This window comes from Rhinolophus sinicus, linkage group LG01 (assembly GCF_036562045.2).
Source record: "Rhinolophus sinicus isolate RSC01 linkage group LG01, ASM3656204v1, whole genome shotgun sequence".
Lineage (NCBI taxonomy): Eukaryota > Metazoa > Chordata > Mammalia > Chiroptera > Rhinolophidae > Rhinolophus > Rhinolophus sinicus.
Genome location: NC_133751.1, coordinates 203,559,556 through 203,580,619, shown reverse-complemented (window position 1 = coordinate 203,580,619; position 21,064 = coordinate 203,559,556). Strand labels below are relative to the sequence as shown.

At 42.1% G+C, this 21,064-nt stretch overlaps 1 protein-coding gene across 4 annotated transcripts in view; it reads right to left on the bottom strand.

The window, feature by feature from the left end:
* GIGYF2 (GRB10 interacting GYF protein 2) overlaps positions 1–21,064 on the bottom strand; it is a 119,027-nt gene that overhangs the window by 14,546 nt on the left and 83,417 nt on the right. For all 4 annotated transcript variants that reach the window (XM_019739766.2, XM_019739767.2, XM_019739768.2 and 1 more), the window contains 9 exons: positions 18,647–18,813; positions 15,621–15,712; positions 14,499–14,606; positions 13,387–13,487; positions 11,554–11,654; positions 8,461–8,622; positions 7,154–7,315; positions 4,299–4,535; positions 413–535 (listed from right to left, as the gene is read on the bottom strand). In XM_019739766.2, the coding sequence (XP_019595325.2) occupies positions 413–535; positions 4,299–4,535; positions 7,154–7,315; positions 8,461–8,622; positions 11,554–11,654; positions 13,387–13,487; positions 14,499–14,606; positions 15,621–15,712; positions 18,647–18,813 (1,253 nt within the window). The remainder of the gene's footprint in view (positions 1–412; positions 536–4,298; positions 4,536–7,153; positions 7,316–8,460; positions 8,623–11,553; positions 11,655–13,386; positions 13,488–14,498; positions 14,607–15,620; positions 15,713–18,646; positions 18,814–21,064) is intronic.

The following is a 21,064-nucleotide window of genomic DNA, read 5'->3' as shown; positions in this document are numbered from 1 at the left end:
ACTGGAATATTTTATGGTTTTCTAGGGTAGTCAGAAAACTCAATAAATACCCTTAGAGAAAAATGTATCCTGCATTCTAGAAATCAGATTTACAGAAGGATTATCTGCATAAAGCTCACCCATAATTCTGAAAAACCCATGGACTTTTATTTATGAGCTATTCTCTCAAGAGCTACATTAAAATGTTTAAGATAAATGAATATTTATGTTATCCAATCTTAATGTTAGTCCTGTTACATCCTTCGTATTTGCTAGAATGACCAAATTATAGGCTAAAGAGTTTAATAACGAACATGCAATTCAGACACACAGCAATCTGACAATAATTATCTTTACTAACCACTAACCCATAATGCACACAAGCTACTCTGGAACACTGTTTGAATGGACCCCTTTTACTTTTAAAATTTACCTCTTCTCGAAGCTGCCGTTCTCGTTCTTCCTCCAGTTTTTGGATTTCAGCCAATGACAGCGTGGCCTGGGACTGACATGCTGTTGTATTGGACTGCTGGCCCCACGTTGACGAAGAGGGAAGCTAACAAAAAGGAAGGCGGAAGAGCTCATGAGGAAACGGGGAAAGGAAATGAAGAGGCAGTGATGCAACATGTACGAACGGAACATACACGTGTCCTTCCTTTTACACTGATTCTCCCAGTCAGTCGGCTACTTTTACTTAAATCTCCTGTCACTACTCTAAAGCTAAGATTATTTTAAAACAACTTAAAATACATACCATACACTTCTATTTGATATACCATTTTGGGATTGCAAATTTGATACATCTAACACTAACATTTGTAGCTACAGACATAAAGAGAAAGGAGTAAACAAGGAATCACTGAATTTTTAATCCAAGGAGGCAGTAAAAAACATGATCTGTGACTTTCCAGTGAAAGGGTTAAGGACAAGCTCTCTGCAGGGACAGCAGAGCGGACAGCTAATGGAAGATGCCAGGCATAGTTCTTAGTCTTTTATGAAAAAGAGTTACTGTTAACCAAACTATCTTCTAGTTATGAGCACCAAGCTATTTTTAATTAATAATTCTATTTTTTCCTAGCCCCTAAAATTATGGACTAAAATAGTATGTAAATATCTGGGTTCTGAGTACTTCAACGTTCTTAAAAGACTGATTATTCTAAGAGAATCCCTCGGTCTTCTAGGCCAGAAAAAAAATGCACTCTAATTTTGAGACATCTTACGGATCTTAAAAACAAACAACAAAAAACAAATCTAATCAGACTTATATTTTGTTTAATTGAAATAATACGAGCATGAATCAAAACAAACAAAATGCCCAAAAGCCCCCAAAAGGATGGCTCTACAGCAGAAATCTCTAAAACTAGAACTGATGGGCCAAGGGGATAAACAGCTTCACCTGTCACCGACACCACCAAACAGCTCTCCAAATGAGTACCTGCAACACTCCTGAACAGAATGAGCTGATCCTTAACAGTCTGGGGCCAATATGACAGGCAGTAGTGGGGGGCATTTCTCTCAAAGTGCCCTTGTGCTGGGGTGGGACAGGGGTACACAGGAAACTAAGAGAGAAAGCTGGGGGACTAGGTAGGCAAAGCTGAGCGCAAACAACCACTTTTCTCCGGAAGAAATGACCCACTTGGAAGGTGCTATCAAGATCAACTAGGGCAGCAGATCTCACACCGGGAAGCACCACCTGGGAGGACCTGTAAAAACGCTGATGCCCTGGCCCCACACCTGACGAACCAGAAGATCCAAAGGTCAGGCCAGAGAACGTGCGCCCTTTTGTAATTCTGATGCCAACCATCAGCCAGAACCACTGATGGAGTCTCGTCTCAGTGGGTGTGTCACCCACTGTCCCCAGGAGCCAGTCCCCAGTTGTCTTCAGCAGGATGTGAGGCAGCACCAGGAAGAGATGCACCACCTCCTGCAATGGCCTCGGCCTCTGTCAGGCGCCTCTGAGACCCTTCCAGTTGCTGGGCCGAAACCCACTTTCATTCAGGATTCCCGGGCCGGCTCTCTGGGGTAAAGCAGACGAATCTGAGTCTTCACGTGACATAAGGTCTGCTGACAGCTATCATTTTCCTGGTCTTACCTGTGCACAGGGAATACTATCCCATTACGTGGCAACACTGCATTGGATCATTTCCGGCCCCCCCATCCTGTACAGCCCACTCAGAGAACCGCAGTTCATCCATCATGCTTTTTGGAACAATTCTCTCCCAAATCAGAAGCACATAGTAGGGAATTTGGCACATTTTGTGACCCCTGAATGGCTACTATCTTTCATTGATTTTTTTAAAACTTTTACTTTGTTTTCTGCCCTGACACTGCTATCTTACTTTTAACACTATTTTTTATTTTAAAAAACAAAATAAAATGATTGTGTTCCATATCCAGTAATGACACCACAAGGAGCTGTGGACCAACCCCCAGCAAAACTGGTAAAAATTATTTTTTAAAATCATTCAAAGCCTCTAGAAATGCTCCAAAGGGAATACAGCAAACGACACTTTTTTCCCCAAGAAAATCTGCTAAAACTTGATCAGAACAGAAGATGTGGTACCTGGACCAAACCCCACTCTCTCCCAGCTCCTAGCTCAGCCAGACAGAAACTCCATCCCAGGTGAGTGCGGCCAAAACACAGGCCTCCCTGCTCCTCAGCTGCCAGTCAGTGAGGGCAGACTTCCCCAAGAAGCACATCAGCACTTCTCAGCCTAAGTGACAGCAAAGACAGCGCAGAGGGGCTCCCTTCTTATGCCTACCCCCACTCTGAAAATGGAAGCTACCTTGAGCCCTGCACTACTGAGACTACTAGGGTCCTGCCGCTGCTCCAGCTGGAAAGGCTGCCAAGCCACCACTGCCCCAGCTGGAGAGGCAGGCCCCACAGACCCGAGGCTACCTGCCCCCAAGGGCTCAACTCCTACAGCAGGGGTGTCACTCGGAGAGCAGGAGAGCAGCACTCCGCTTTCTCAGGCTCGAGCTGTGACTCAGATTTCTGCCTGGGGGTGGAGGTGGGAGGACCAGACTAGAATATGACAGCTCCAAGCGCCTTCCCAAAGGAACTGACTTCCTCTGCAAAAGTGTGGAGAATGAGGAGTTTGACTCTACGAGCATTTCAAAGCCTCAGTGAAGGACCAGTGAAAGGCAGCTGGGAGGAGACTGGTGGATTTACTGGAGAGGCGGGCTGAACTGTCGCCACTACTTTGTGTCAGACAACCAAGGAAAGAGCAGAAAGAACAAATCTCCAATACAGACCTGGGCAAGTGGCTCTTCAAAGAAGACGGAATTTGACTCGATCAGATCACAAAGCAACTTATGCCCCAGGGCACTTTGACAACAACAGAGCAATCCAGCTGGCAATTAGTGGAATTTAACAGCTGGACCAGGAAAAAGACAACCAAAGAGTGGCTGGGCATACCCAATGCTGTATCTCGGGAAGAGCAGCAGAAGAGACTTCACACTTTGGGGACAGTGGGACTTCACTAAATTAATCCAGCCAGCCACAAAACAAATAATGCCTACTGCCACCTCTCTCACCACACGCATACTGTATTCTAATTGACTGTTTCTAGGTCTTTCTCCTGCAGGCCCCTTAAGATAGGGGACACTGAGTCTTATTACCAACCACTGACCCCACGTGAAGTTACACACACCTGCCATACACCGCTCGCCCCTTCCCAAGTACCCCGGTTGTTTCACCAGTAATCCCATTGCTTTCCCAGTCCCTGAGCGCTTCCTGACTAGGACCGTTCCAGCCGCTGCCTTGGTCCCTCTGACCAGACACTCGCTCTCAAGCTAATTCTGTCCTGCTGACCCTTCCTATGCACTGCCCCCACCACCATCACACTCTCTTGACTGGTCTCCCCGTCTTCACTTTCTACTATTTCCAACAATGCTTTGAATGCTCATAAAACAACCGTTTGCATACATCATCCCAATCCGACTTTCAGTAAACCCACGCACGGTCAGCTGCTTCAGGCCCTGGTGACGACCCACGGACACACCCGAGTTTGTGTGTCTCCTGCTTGCGGGGGGCAGATGCCTTCTCCCACTTCCCTGTCTCAGCAGTGCTGAACTGCTATATATAGAGCCCAGTCCCACGTCTGCCGGGCTGCACTCCATTTACGGACCAGAGACTGCCTTAGCTCTGCTGCACCCTGCTGCGGTCCGAGCTTCTCACTGATTCCTCTCTGGTCGAAAGGTCTGGCCCGACGTGCACGCACCACACTGCACTCCGCAGTGGTCGTACTCAGCACGCAAGGAAGCAGCCATCTTACCGGCAACGCTGACCTACCTGAAGCCGGGTGCCCAGGCCTTACCTTCATCTGCGCCAGCTGCTGCTGCTGCTGCTGCTGCTGTAGCCTCCGCAGAGCCTCCTGCTGCTGCTGCCGCTGGCGCATTAACTCCTTCTGTCGCTGCAGCTCCAGCTCTTTCCGCTTCCGCTCCTCCTCCTCGTGCCGGAGCCTGGCGGCCTCCTCTTCCATTCGCAGCCGGTTCTCCTCTAATCGACGCTGGGCTTCTTCTTCTTCTCGGGCCCATTTTGCAGCCTCCTCTTCCTTCCCAGAAGGAAAAATAAAGAGAATAAAACTTGATTGTGTTTCTAAAAAGAAAAATGTGAATCACTGTTGAAGGCTTTTGTCAAAAGGTTATAGAAGCAATAGAGAAAGCATGCTTATGATGACAGGTAGGGTTTTCTTTTAAAATGTATTTATAGAAGCCACAAAGGCCTAGCACGCTTACAGGATAAATTTTTCACTTCTTTGGTAATTTCTACATAGAAAGAATGTCACTTGGAACATGTGTGGTTAAATACTGATCTCTAAGAGGTCCCTGCCAACTGCAGCCAAGCCCCCAGGAAACGGCTCCAACACTGAGGCAGAGCGAGCGTTACAGGGTGCTGAGTGCCTACAGCTGCCAGGACCTTGAGGGATACTGATTACTGGGGAAGCCCAGCCAGTTCTGGAACCAAAGCAACTTTACAGGCCACTTACTTCAATCCTGCTCCTCACCCCTGGGCCCACAGGCCCCTCGGACCATCTCTCCCCGACTCCACCCGTCTCCCACTGTGCCCCATACGCTGGCTCACTTTCCTTCCGCTTCCCTCCCTCAAAACCACGCCATGGTGCCCTCTGGAGCTCTCCTCACCTTCCTAAGCACTGCAATGCTCCGTCTTATCCAGACAGCGCGTGCCCCTCTATTGTCCAGAACTCGTGTCAGTCACGCTCAAAGGACCGCCCCAATCTGCAGCAGGCAACTTGCCCTCTGCCTTTTCATTATGTCCAACTGTACCTTTCCTCCGCTCTCTGTTTGCTTCTAGCCCATCTGGAGCAGCAACCGTCCCCACCTACCCAGCATCCATTCCCTTCAGGCTTCTTCCTTGCAGACAGAGCCTCCTCTTATACCAGAGGTTTAAAAGCCAGATTTTGCTTTTTAAGCTTCCAGTGTGATCTGATTTAGGCCAAAGGGATGTCTGCTGGGAGGCTTCTACAGATGATTTTCTTCCCATACAAAAGGAGAGACGGATGAGAGAAGGACCGACTCTCTTTTCGATGCGCGTGGCACAAGTGTATGGGATCCCAAACTCCTGACCATAAGGCAAAGAATCTGAACTCCAAAGTCAGCACACCAGCCAGCACCAGAGCAGAGTATGCAAGGACCTGGATCCTTAATGACATCCTGAGTCACTGAAGCTGTCTGTAACTGCCATGTCTCCGGAATAGGTCAGGCGATAACGGCAACTATTTAAGCCACTTTTAGGTGAATGTTTTGATTTTGCAGCTGAAAGTATCCTAAATGTGGCATTTATTTCTTGTATAATTCTCACCCATGTGGTCTGCGAGCTGCTTGGGGACAGAAACAATTTCTTTAAAAGTTTTGTACTCCCCCAGGAAACAAGCACAATAACTGGCATACAGTAGTACACTAACTAAACATGTGAATTGTCAAATGCATAAACCAAAGGACGAATCATACACCATCTAACCTGGGAGCCACTATCTACCTCTTAGGTTTCCCAAAGAGTTTCAGTCAAGAACTTAGGCAAAAGCAGGTAATTTCCAGCTTTGTGTCAATCTAACCAACAAACAATCTATGTCCCCAGTGTGGACTGGGTATAGGGACTTCCTCCCAAAGGGGGAGAAAAGTAACTTTACTGGAGACACCTGACAAGTGCCGTGGCAGCCAGGTGGTCAAGGTCTACGTCAGCAGATGGGAGTCACGTTGGTGATACGTACCCTGACATGATGTGATGAAAATGGCACTTTCTCTCTGTGATCTTCCTCCTAAACACCCATGACTCCCTTTTTTTTGGTTTAAATTTATTGGGGTGGACTCCCATTTAATTGTGAGAAAAACTGCAGGTGAATTCCCATAGAGGGTTACCTTACAATAAAGTGATGAGTATTCTTTAAAACTGTCTAAGTCATCAACAAGGGAAACTCTGAGAAACAATCACAGGCAAGAAGAAGCTAAAGAGACACACAATGAATGTGCTGTTTTGGATAGGATCCTGAAACAGAAAAAGGACATGACGGGAAAACTGAGGAAATGTGAATAAAAATTTAGTTAATAGTGCATCAATATGGTTTATTGTGACAAATGTACCATACTAATATAAGATAGTAATAGGGGAAACTGTACCATCATCCCAATTTTTCTGAAACTCTAATGTGGTCCTAAAAATAAAGTCTATTAATAAAAAAAACCTGCCCTTAAACACTAAAATGAAATGCCTTAGGGGTTCTGGCTGCCTGTAATGGCAGGACGGCATGCTTAGACTAGAGTTAGACAGTGGCAATTTACTGCATCACCTTGTGAATATATGAAGCAGCACTGAACTGTACACTTTAAAAGAGTGAATTGAGGATGATGCTCAGGCAAAAGCTGTCACCTTGTAGATCTCACACTTGGTTTTTCAAGGGTATATCGTCTTTGGATTTCTTTCTGGTGGCCTGCTTTTGTTTATTTTTGGTGGTTATTTTGTTCAGCTTTTATAATTGCAAGTGGGCCAGTTATTACAAAAGTGTTGTTACTTCTGTAGTAAGAGTCAATTAGGTCTCTTCCGGTAATTTTCAGCAACCTGAAAAACTTTTAGATAGGCTATCTGAACACTTTCATTATTAATCCCTGATTCCTAGCATCCAGTAGCAATGAGGAGAGTAAGCCATCCGGTCACCTGCTTGCGCAACAATTCTTCCTGCTTCCGCCTTTCTTCCTCTTCTCTTCTCCTCTCCTCCATTCTTCTAAGAGCTTCTTCTTGCTGCTGCTGTCTTTCTTCCTCTTCTCGCTGTCGCCTTAGTGCAATTTCTTGCTCCCTCTGGCGTCGTAGAGCCTCTTCCTATATTAAAATAAAAAGGGTGTGTAATTCTGAGTCTCAATATATTACTTCATAATTTGAAAAGGAATAGACTATATGCCACTAAGACTCTGTTAACAGAATATATATAAAGCATACAGAACAAAAAGTATGTAATTTCAGGAGTAGGCATGTTAAGAGCTAAAATGATTTGTATTTAAAATAAAAACAGCACTGTCCTGTGAAGTTGACCCTGGTTTCTGCATTAGCTAGATGTACTGATTACCCCTAGAAATGGCTACATTAGAACTCAGGGTTGGGTTTCTCCATTGGTACCGTTAACCCCTATTTTTAATCAGCTGAGACTCTATGGTATAGAGAGGTCAAATCAATGTAGCCACTAAAAATGCCTGGTAAGGTAGGAGTAAGTTCTCCAGTCAGAAGCACTGAGTAAAGCTGTGTGTACCAGAACACGTTCTGAAGGACCAAAGTCCTACAGATAGTAAGTATACGGAAAAGGGTCTCGTTATCAAAACAATTTAGGAAATACTGAGCAACATGGAATTAAATAGATTTTCTTACTGCAGCATTTCTCAGAGTCCTTACATGCTAAGGTAGAGTGTGACTCTAAGAAATATTAGCAGTGCTAATCTAATCCCAGCATAGGCCCTTTTGCTTTTCACAGAGTATCCCACGTGGCCAACAAGAAGTACGAAATGGGAGGTAAAGGCTAGACTCTGGGGCTATTGCAAAGTGGATCTTTTCAACTGGGATCTTTAAAAGTCCCAGCAGAAAAATGGGTCAAGCACATGAACAGAGAATTCCTGCCCACCGAAAAAACAAATAGCCAAAAACCATGAAAAACATTCAATGTCACTGGTCGTAAGTACTTAAGACTCAGTTAACTTCTGAAATCTAACTAGCTTATAAAACCCCAGGAAATAAATATGCAAAAGAAATCCATTCTAATGTTTTACTAGGACTGAAGAATATCTCTCTAGTGGGTGTGAGTGGATAAGACATTTTTTCTAAAGGGAAGTGAGTCTTCCAAGGTTCTAATCCTGCTGTTGACCTTGGATAAACCATCTCCTGGAGAACTCCAACCTGTGTAATGGTGGGAGTGAGCGAGAGACCCCGAAGGCGCTCCCTCAGCGCTAACCCTCCAGCCACATTTCTCAGAGGTATACCTGTTTCCTCCGGGCAAGCTCTTCTTCCTCCCGCCTTTTCCTCTCTTCTTCCTGCTGTCTCCGAAGCATTTCCTCCTGCTGTCTCCGGAGTTCTTCTTGCCTCTTTCGCTCTTCCTCTTCCCGTTTTGCCCTCATTTCTACCTCTCGTCTCTCCTGCTCTAGCTGTGATTACACAAGAGCACTCTTAGAAACGTGAAGCCATATACAGGGACACTCCAACATCCCTGCGCAGTACATTAGGAGAAGATGGAATGTGTGTCCAGACCAGGGGTGTCCAAACTTTTTTCAACATTTTTCACAAAGGGCCATATGCAGTAAAATACACAAACAGCCGGGCCACTCACTTGAGGTGAAGTACGTATTGCCTCACCTGGTTTATTTAAGTAAACTAAATATATTTTTGGAATTTGCTGCGGGCCAATTAACAATGGATCATGCACCGCAGTTGGCCCGCAGGCCGCAGTTTTGGACACCCCTGGTGTAGACACTACCATTCAGTGGTCATTTCTACAGCCACTGAGGGCTGCACCAGCTGTGAGCGCCCAGCATCAGAACAGGTTTACGCTCTTCTGCCCTGAGTGCACTCTCCCGCCCTTACCAACCTCCTCACACCACACTACCACACGTCACATCTCCTAGACGGGGGGGGGGGGGGGGGTGCCAATATGAGAGTCACACCAGACTTCTCTTGGGGTAGCCATTTCTTTGCTCATCCCACAGAAGATTTTCTGATTGAAGATCTAACACTGTGACTGCAAGCTTTCAACAGCAATGTGGTAAAGCTGCTGGTGTGAAGAATGATACAATTCTTTGAAACCTGAAGACCAACCAGTTGACATACGTCATCATCAACAGTTCTTAAATCCTAGTCAAATCCAGTACCTAGTTTCCAGATCCACTGCCACAGGTATAGTTCAGGCCTTCATTTCCTCATCTACAGTCTCAAGAGTCTCTTATCTGGTTCCCCAGAATCCTGTTTTGCCCACATTCCCCAGCACAACATCTAACCTCCATCAAAAAATTACTTCCAGGCTTCCATTAATGCCATTCTTCACCCAGAAAATAAATCCTAACTTTAATATGACATGTGCAAGGATCCTTGTGACTGGCCTGCCTCATCTTCTTTAGCCTCCTCTTTCATTATTTATTCCTCAGACGCTCCATGGGTCCAGGCCAGAGCAAATTAAGTCTGTTCTCCTGCATTTCTGAGACTTTACAGGTGTTGTTTCCTTCAACTGCACTTTAAATTTTACCTCCTCCTACTCTGTTAACTCCAAACATTTTAACTTGGTTAAACCCTACTGTCCTACAAATGAAAGTTAGCTCAGGTATTACTCTCCATCTAAAGTGTCACCCAATTCCTGATCCCCACCGCTCCAACTGGATAGCTGGCCCATGTGCTTTCTTGACTGACTTGTCTGTGTGTCATCACCATCCCCGCCCCCCCGGAAGCGCCTATCTTTCATCATCTATGATGGATGAGGTGTGATCAAACAATATGGTGAATGTTTAAAAAAAATGTATTACAGTAAAGGACATATTACCATTGATCACCCTTAAAATACTCCCCCTCACTTTGAACACTCTCATCCCATCATTCTTGCCACTTTCTGAAGCAGTTCTGGACGTCCTTTTTCGTGAGTGCCTTTAAGTTGCGCTGTCGTGGCTGCCTCCATGTCCTGAATCATTTTGACTCTGGGGAAGAGCCAGAAGTCACAGGTGCAGGATCTGGTGTATAAGGTGGATGAGGACACACCGTAATGTTTTTATTTAACAAAACTGCCGTATATCAGAAGTGATGTGTGACATGGAGCATTGTCATGACGGAGGATGATTTATGACACACTTTAAAACACACCTTCTTTCAACCCTGGCTCACACCCAACTGACTGCACCGAACAAGTTGAAACTTGTCACACACTGTTACTTAGGTTCAATGCGCCGCTTCCGTATTGAAGGTCCCTGCCTTTCTGTTGGATGGCACTCGGCAGCAGCATCCACTGTGTTTTTGTATCACAACAGAAGGGCTCCGTGTCACACATCACTTCTGGTACAGCAGTTTCTGTCAAATAAAAATACTATGGTGTGTCCTCATCACCTTATTCTGCGGACCTGGCACCATGCGACTTCTGGCTTTTTCCCAAAGTCAGAATGAGTCAGGACATCAAGGCAGCCACGAAAGCTCAACTAAAGACACTCACAAAAGAGGACTTCCAGAACTGCTTCAGAAAGTGGCATGAATGATAGGATAAGCATGTTCGAAGCGAGGGGGAGTATTTTAAGAGGGATCAATGGTAATGTGTCTTTTACTGTGATAAATTTAGTCAACATATTTTTTGATCCTACCTTGTATGTGTTCCCAGCCCAAAGCACTGAGGAACTAGAACACACTCAAGAATTGTCTGAATTATGGTCTCTCACTCATTTACGGAGACAGACCCTGACCATAAGCCTTTTCACCATTCTGGGCATTCTAAGGAGATTATCACTATCTCGGGATAAGACTGCACTAAGTATAAAATAGGAATAAGACCCCAGAAATCATTACAGTGACTCTAAGTGTTGACAGACAACCTCTTCTGGCAAGTACTAAAACCAAAATTCAGGATTCCTAGTTCCTCCAAAAGATGTGAATGGAATACAGGATCTAATATCAATATTGAGCTTTTCAGCTGTGTGTCTGAGGACACTAAGAAATGTAAACAACCATTACTATAAGGTTCCAGGTGGGAACTCGAGCTACAATCAAGGGTCTAATAAGCCATGCAGTGGATATTTCCTTAGTCTTAGTATTTGTAACAAACATTTGTTTGTACCATGAATAATGTAATTAAAATATACATATGACCATGATCATTAATGTGTCAACCAACTAATCAATTTTAATTACTTTAACTTAAACTTGTAATTTTCATTCTGTTCAAGGTCTTTTGGGGGATATATATTCACAGAATATGTATGTGCTCATACCAGCTAAGTAGCAGCAAACTCAAAGGGAGAAAAGTAGTTAGCTAGGGACAGAGACTCCCTACAGCAATGCCTATGTCTTGCAGCTGGAAAGGACGCATGGCTGTGGAAGAAGGAGGGTCAGACCTTTGCAGCTTTGGCCTTCTCCATCTGCTGAAGCTGTTCAAGGGCAGGTCCTGGAGTCGTGGTGTCATGGGGAAGATCCCATACACTACCACCTTCCCAAACTGTAAGAAAACAAGGGAAAGGAAGTGAGGGAAGTCAGAGCCAACAAACACGGCCACACACCCATGAGAATAATGTAACAAGCTGTGTCCCTGTCCCCTGAATGAGCCCCATCACACATATGTATCTGCTCTGCTCTGAAGGAGGCTAAGCTGCCAGTGCTCTCGTTCGTATCAATACCCTTCAACACACCTCGAGGGAAAGACAATACCAGGCATTTACTGAGGAATTAATTTCAGCCTCAAAAAACCTTGTAAGATATCTGTTCACATCCTCCAATTTTACAGATGCACAAGCTAAGGGTCAGAGGTGGTTTGCCAACATTCCCAAGGACACAGGGCAAGCACCATGGCCATGCTAGGATTTCAATCCCACCGTATTAGATCCCAACGCCCAGGGCATTTCCAACAGCCACACCACCTCTCACTGCACACCACGTGGAGAAGAGGGCTAGGAGAGGTCCAATGGTGGAGCTAGAGAAAATGAAGAGGTCGCACAATATTGTGTATGTATTAAATGTCACTGAATTGTTCATTGAAAAATGGTTAAATTGTGTTATGTGAATTTTACTTTAACAAACGGGAGGGAAAAAAGATAGAGAGAAAAAGAGGTACAGCTGGAGCTAGGGAGGCCTCTGGAAAGGCTGGGCAGGTCTCACAAATGACACTGGGTCCTGTGGACCTGAAAGGCAGCACAGAGTCAGATGTGAAAGTAAAAAACAAAAAGGCTTCTACGTCTGTTTTCCTATTGCCAGCAATATTTGCTGACACCACTTTTCAGCATTCTCTATTTTCTACACTCCTATTATAGCGTTATTTATGGACTATAAATTACTGTCTACATAAAACTGGCGGACTATTTGTAAAGGACCTTGATTGCATCACACCCAAAGAAAGAAATTGTTTAATAAGGTACTTAGTTTCCCAAAAACTGGAGAGGATTTCAACATTCTAACTACAAATGGCTACTAAGAAAAAATAAGGTAACATACAGCATGGAGAGCTGATGAAGGAGGATAATCAGTCCTTTTCCTGCCATAATCCCCAGGGCTGATGTTAATTAACGAACAAGAGAACTACAGCCTTAGAGCTCAATGGCTCTAAGAAAAATTCAGCAATGCCCACGGTTCCTGAGAATTTCCAATATAAACTATAACCTGTTATAAGGACTATCTATGATTCACACTACCCACCTCTGTAGGTATCAGACACTAAGAAACAGAAGTGCTTCACAACAAAGACTTTTAAAAAATCCCAGCCCCCAGTTTTTTTATTTGATGCAAAAAGATCAGAGAATAAAGTAAGATGTTCACTTCAAACCAGGCTTTTCTCTTCCCCAAACTTCTGGGCACCTGTGGTGTTAACCTATATAGCTACCCTTGGCTCAGAAGAATAGATCATCACTACTTGTATTTTTCACTCTGGCAGGAGAGATTGAAAACAATTTAAAAGACTTTTACACACTGATTAGAGGAACATAAAAAAAGAGAGGCTGGCTCAAATTCAAGAAATTTATCTACTAAATAATTTCTCCCAAATCCTTAACAGTGTATTTTCAACAACACTTTCAATCCTTTGCTGGGGTCTATAAAAAAGAAAAGGAACTTTTTGTTAATATTTAATACAAAACAGGTAAAAAAATACAAAAAACCCTGGTATTTTTTAAAAAGTGAATTATAAAGTTATTTGAGTCTAAATCCTAGGAGCGCTACCAAAGGCCAGTTGAAGCTTTTACCTGCAGCCTGTGAGGCTGTTGGCTGAAGCTCCCAGATAGATGCTGTATCTGGCACTGACACAGACCGAGTCACTGAGGAAATGACGTTCTGATCAGACATTCTGCAAAAGGGAAATACAAAAATTAACTTGTTCTTGTCATTTGCAAAAAATAATGAGGAATTTCTATGTTAAATGTAGATTTGCCAGGTTATCTGGCCAGAAAACTCCTTCACTGTTTTAACTAAAACGTAACACTACCAAAGCATTTAGGAGAGGAACAAAGAGAGAGAGACACAATGGTCACACTTTTGGACTCCTCAAGGAATTAGCAAACATTGATTTCCAAATAATGGATATATCTACCATCTTAAAAAAAGAAAAATCCAGAATATCTCAATAAATCATGGAGGCATGTTATAATGAAAACACCCGTAGACAGTAAGTCAAAAGGTCTGCATGTTGGTTCTGTGTCGGAAGTTTTCTGTATATTATGACAACCAAGTCCTTTAGCCTCTCAGAGTCCCAGTTTGCCCATCTGTAAAATGGAGACCTTACCACCTAACCTGCCTACCTGACAAGACGGTTTGTAACTCAAAAGAGAAATGTTCAAGGTTCCAATTAAAATGGACAGTACAGCTTTTAAGAGCAGCAACCAATACCTTTGCAGAGGGTAAAACAAGTAATAACCTGAATGATAATCTGAAACAGCAGAAATTTAAGACTTCTAGTGTAATGCCCTTTCCCTGTGACCTACCCTACCTTAATAGATTTTGGGTTCTGGAAAATTATAACCCCATGTGGCATTGTTAATACTTTGTTGAGATATCAGGGGTATAAATGAGATTAAACGTCCAGACGACAATTTTTGTTGTTGATGGTTCCGTAAGACTACACTACTTCCTAAGTGCTGTTACTCTTTGGTTATCATTCCAAATTTATCCTCTGAGTAAAAAGCAAACAAATGCTTTACCTCTCCAGCTTAATTATTTTAATAAATGATATTGTTTTCACACACAACACAGTTTTCTGTTGTGTGTGGATATTTTGATAGGCGAGTTCACACACACTATTTCCTTTCTTCTCTTTCTCTGACACACATACAATATGACACTTCATGGAATGACCACCAACCTCATCTTCAGAGCCTGGAACTGTTGGAGGAGAAGTGCCAACTGCTGCTGTTGCTGGGAAGACAGCGCTGCTTTCTGTTGTTGAGTCAGAACCTGTGCGTACTGTTGTCTTCAAAAAGTAAAATAAAGTGTAACCTATCCATCCACATTTAGTTCATTTACTAACACAATAAGACATGGTTCAGTCCATCCCCACCCCAAATACCACCAGAAATAGCTATCAAATACGTTTTTTATAATTCTTCATAATAGTCACATAGAAAATTCTATACTTCATTCTAGAAAGAACGGAACTTATAGATGACATGCTTCTGAAAGAGGACAGCAAAAAAAAAAAATCATAGATTGTCAAAAACTGGTAAATCCCCTCAAGATGTGGCCTCTTATCAGAAAACAAATTAAAATCAAACAGATTCAAACTGCTATTTCCACATGAAGCATCTTTGCAAAAATAAAATCAGCTGTATAAAAATGCTCAAATTCGTCCTTCAGCTTGGAAATTTTCAGGTAAGATTTTTTTTCACTAGATGAGCAGTAGATAAATTTTTTCTGTAAAGAGCCAGACAGTAAGTATTTTTAGCTTTGTAAACCATAGAAAACCACTCAATTCTGCGACTGTTGTCCGTCACAGACAATGCACAAACAAGTGGGTATGGCTGTGTGCCAATCAAGCTGCTTATAAAAACAGGTATCGGGCTGCCAACCTCTGCACCGATGACAGCCAATCTTACTTCTACAAAAGAAATGCACAGCCCAAGTGAGTCTGTCATCATTCCACACCACCTGTAACAGTTTAAACTTTTACTTCTTTCCTGTCCTCTCATCTATGTTTTTCTCTGTGACATTCAAAGCTGAGCCATTTAGGAGGCACTTAGTTCTTAGCATGCCTGTTGATTCTTGCTTTAGGAGCTAAAGACCTTACAAGATGATAGTTATGTATATCATCTTCTGGTATTTAAGAAGACCAAACTTAGAATGTATAGTGGTTAACATGCCACAGGCTGGGTACTGAAGTACCCTATAAACTTTCAGTTTTGTGCTATAAAAGGTGACACACATGAGCAGATTACATGTAAAGCCCTTGGGTGCTGTGGTACACTCATTACTATATCGCTGCTCTTACTGTATTAGGAACTGCTGGTACTGGAGATGCTGCATCTGGTATAAAGCCGTGAGTTCCTGCTGCCTGGTCAGTCGTTCCTGGTCCAATTCTCCCTGGGAGTGAAGGGAGGGGGGAAGAAATACCACTGAATAAATTGCAAAGAGCCTAAAAGTCATTTAGCACATATATCTGAAAGCAAAACAAATCCAGACCTTCATTTCCCACTTCACCTTTATGTCCAAAACGCTTAACTATAAAAACTCAGGCATCTTTAAAAACCAAACAGTGCCATCTAGTGGGAGAAGGTGGTTGTCTGCATATAAGAGACTCAACTAAAGTAGGACAGGGTCCTTATTTCAGCTGCTGTCTTCCCCTCCAGCCCTTGAAGCTGAATGTTGAACTGTACTAGTTACTACTGTAACTAAAAAAAAGTATAATTCTCTCAATCTTACAAGTGATTCATAAATTTGGAGGTCATGTAGGAATTACTGAAATGGGACAAACAGAAAGGAATAAAACTATCTAAAGGTTAAAGGAAAGGTTATGGTAGGAATTTTATAATGGCACGTAATGAACACAGAGAACCAGTATGTAAGTATGTCTTCTTAAGATGATGAAAAATTTTAAATTAAAAAGAATATAAAAACTTTGAAAACTGTAACTCTCTACCCCAAAATTAGATTTTCCTATTGCTATTAATACATCATAGTTACAGAAAATAAACTCCAGCAAAACCTTGTTTTTCAGCTTATATTTCAAATAACATGGCAGGAGTTTAAATTTTGAAAAGCTGAAAAATGTATGAAATGTGAAGGGAAAAAGAATGAACTGTGAAGTGTAAGATAACAGAAACACAGCACACCTCCCTTACTTGTGGTTTTACTTTCCAAGGTTTCAGTTACCTGCGGTCAACTGTGGACCAATTAAAAAATTCCAGAAACAAACAATTTGTAAGTTCGAAGCTGCACACCATTCTAAGTAGTGTGATGAATCTCCTGCGGTTCCCACTCCGTCCCTCCTGGGGGCATGTCCTAGGGCATGAATCATCCCTTTGTCCAGCATATCTGCACTGTAGATGCTCCTGCCAGTTGTCACTTAATAGCTGTCTTGGTTATCAGATGGGGGGAGGGGGGCCAGTGGCACACCACATTCGTATCTTAGTACATTGTTGTAACTGTTCTATTTTATTATTAGTTACTGTTGTTAATCTCTTACTGTGCCTAATTTGTAAATTAAACTATCATAGGTATGTATGTACAGGAAAAAACATAGTCTATATAGGATTGGGTACTATCTGCGATTTCAGGCATCCACTGGGGGTCCTGGAACGTATCTTCCGTGGATAAGAGGAACTACCATAAAAGTATACGGGTGACATAGACTAAACTTAGGCAAATCTTTAGTGAATAGCTTATATCTTTATTATACACAAATTATAGTTTGGAATAAAATACTTGAAATTCAGGGACATTTTTCTTTCTCGTTAAATACTGAAGCTAGATAGAAGCTATGCTAGGTTAATCTAAAATTTCTACATGAAAACCTAGGTTTCCAGGTATGTTCATCAGCAAGGTGGATTCTTCTCAGTGTACTTCAGGACAAAGGCAATCGCTCACAGGAAGCAGAGTTGCCCCTGGTTTTTCCCCTAAGTGAGTCTGACTGAGGCTTAGCCCTATAACTGCAAGTCAGGAAATAAATGTATGTCAAGTTCCGAGTAAGGAGCTTTCAGCTCAGAAACATCAAGATAAAAACTCATCCCAATTTCAGAGAAGAGAAATAAAACTCAAAGTTGGTATATAAGTTAAATTTATATACAATAGTACACAGTATAATTTTTCTTTGGGTTTACAACAGAAATGTCACAAATAATTCCCCTAACCTAGGAATCTTCACTGCTCTCCAAACTACAGGAGGTCTCAACCCATCTGTGCATTGTGAAATCAATTGCTAGGTCAAGATCAACATCTGTATATTTAGAAAAGGAAAAAAATAGAACAAAATTATGTGCATGGCACAAAATGTTTTGTGGAACTTGTTTCGCATATATATACACACAGAGAAGTGATGTAAAACTCACTTTTGTTTTTTTACTACAGGCCATGGTCAAAAAGTTGGAGAGACACTATTCTCACATATAAACTCCCTTGACTACCAAGGTTGTCTTATTCACCTTCATCTCTTAAGAACCTACCACAAGGCCTGGCACAGGCCCTTGATATGCAGTTGATGAGAAAGTCAGTGGTGATGCCACAATGAAAATCCACTGTTCACACTACAAGTTTCTGACTATGGCTACTTTTGGCTATGGCCAGCACCCTAGCTGGAGACACTCCTGCCTGGAGAAGGAAACGTTAAGGCCCAGATCCAAAGCTCTCCTAAAGGAGCTCTATGGCGACAGGCTCAGGAGCAGCTGCAAGGAGTGAGATTTCCCGTTCAAAGGTGCGCCACTGCCACCATACTACGGGGAGGGGTGACATTTGATCCCATTTTTAGTTATTATAAAATATCAGTACCTAATATTCTTTAAAGTCTTCAAAGTATTCCAAAGCACTGGACTTGTATATTAGCAACACTTGCTTTAAGGTAAACCTCAAATTGAGGAACTTTATGAGTCAGAAGGCAAATGGCGGGCAGGAGGAGGAGAACACACTCCAAGTAAAGGCAACAAGGACTCTCAAGTGCACCGTGCAGGAGCACAGCAGACGAAGGCGAAAGCTCTGACGTGGAAAGGGATGTGCCGAAACATGCCGGACCTGGTAGGCAGGCCAGGATCCGGTGTTGTTCTTCCCTCTACACCTGCTGGAGAGCTACTGAGAGATTCTGTTCCTGAGAGAAAGCAAGTGTGTGCATGAAGGGTGGAGGTGGGGGGGGCATGGGTATTTGAGTTTTGAAAAGATCATTATAGCTAGGTACGCAGTCTCCGATTCAGAATTCCCAGGGCCACTGCAATTACTTTAAAATAACTATAGTTTCCTCATCTTTAGATATAACAGAAGCAAGTGCTCCTGTGTTTAACATGTGTTCTGGGTGAGCTGTGAGGTACTTACCATATGAGGAGGGGGAGCTGGACCAGGAGAGAAGGGAACCCTTCCCCACATTTTCATGATATCACCAAGAGGTTGAAAGCTTTCATCACATGCTCTCTTCACCAATAAGGACATAGTAAAATAGCCAGCTTGAAACCATTCTGCCATCTCCTGGTTATTGAAGGGACCTATAACAACACCAATTAAAACAGAAGGGCAATAAGAATCCTTTCAGGCTAAAAAGGAAAAAAGTGTTTTCTGGGTCTAATCCTCATTCAAGGTAAACCCGTTTCAGGTGGAACCCTTCAAATAGTCTGTAAGATAATTAAACTTATCTCCAAAGGTGGTAAACAGGCTTCTAATATAATACAACAGAAATGATTTTGAAATAGGCCCTATGTCTACAAATCCCAGATTCTCAGCAGTGCTTTAGTTAGTTTTAAGGAACGCAACTGTCTCTATCTCACTCAGTCCCTAGTATATAAATAAAACTGAAAAGAGTTGGTTGTTCTTAGACTTTGTATCCACTTAAGCACAGAGAATAGAAACATGCAGGGCTGAATGCTGTGCTTCCTGCTTTTTATTTTCTGCCAGAGATTACACAACCAAAATCCACAATTATAGGTGAAGACTTCAACATCCCTCTTTCAACAATTGATAGAACTAGACAGAAAATCAACAAGACCATCACCCAACAAGATCTGACACTCATAGACTACTCCAAAGACAGTAAAGTATAAAGAATAATCAATTAAATTAAGACAAATTATAATTCATTTACCCAGGTAAGACTAAATCTGGCTTTGGGTAAGGGTTTGAAAAAAACTAACATTCTCTAGATGTTTTATAATAAGAAATAATCAAATATGTTATACACAAAATTAACAAATACACTCTGTTCAGTAATCATTCATTTATTCAGTCACCAAATATTTACTGACAACCAATTATGGGAATACAGCGGTAAACAAAACAAAGTCCTGGATCTTTCACTTCCAGGAAGATGGAATAGATGTATTTTTCCTGCTCCTCCTGATAAATACAACTAAAACCCCTGGCACATTATATATAAGACAAATAAAGGAGGACTCTGAAATTTGGTGGGAGAAGAAGGCAGACTGACTCAGGGCCTTGGGGCTTGAGGAACCACGAGGTGGTCAAAGCCCTGGGTTTTCATTTTACTTTATATATCCCAGATTTGGAGCTGAGGAACCCAGCAACATCAAACATGACCCAATTAGATACTGTCTACAAGAAAGTATTTCAAATATAACAACAGAGGGAGGTAAGTCACAGAATACAAAAGGATGTACCATGCAAAGATTAATCAAAAGCTAGAGTGGCTATATTAGTATTTGATAAAGTAGACTTCAGAGCAAAGAAAATTAGAGACAGGGACATTACATAATAAAGGGTCAATCACCAAGAAGACATAGTAATTGTAAAGGTACAAGCACCAAAGCTGCAAAATTGTGCAGCAAAATCTTGTAGCTGAAAGAGAACAGACAAACCCACAATTGTGGCTGAAGACTTCAACACCCCTCTCAACAACTGCTAGAACTAGACAGAAAACCAACAAGATTACAAAACTCAACAACACCATCAACTAACAAGATCTAACTGACATTTACAGAATACTCCAAAAATAGAAAAATACACATTCAAGTACCACATAACATACAGCAAAACAGACTATAAATAATTTTTTTTATAATTAAACTTCTTTATTTATTTTAAGTGTGTTCCAGGACCTATCAGCTCCGAGTCAAGCAGTTGCTTCAATCTAGTTGTGGAGAGCGCAGCTCACACTGGCCCATGCAGGGATCGAACCGGCAACCCTGGTGTTACGAGCATCGTGCTCTAACCAACTGAGCTAACGGGCTGCCCCTCATTTTTAAAAATTGAAATCATATACAGTGTGTTTTTCAACCACAATAGAATCAAACCAGAACTCATACACAGAAAGATAACAGGAAAATCTCCACTTGAAAACTAAACAACACATTTCTAAATAATCCATAGGTTAAAAATGTAAGACTCAAGGGAAATTAAAAAACAAAACATAACAAACAAACACTGAACTGAACGAAAATATGTATGTCAAATTTTGTGGTACGCAGTTAAAGAAGTGCTGAGAGAAATTTACAGTAATAAATGCTTACATTAGAAGAGAGGAAAAGGCTCAAATAATATAAGCTGTCACTTTAAGGGCCTAGAAAAAGAAGAACAAAATAAACCCTAAGATATAGAAGGAAAGAAATAATAAAGAGTAGAAATCAATAATATTGAAAATAAAAACAATAGCGAAAAAATCAATGAAACATGCTGATCTTTTGAAAAGATCAGTAAAATTAACAAATCGCTAACAAGATTGGCAAACAGAAAAAGAGGGCTGAACAAATTACCAATATAAGGAATGAAACAGGGTGAGCTATCACT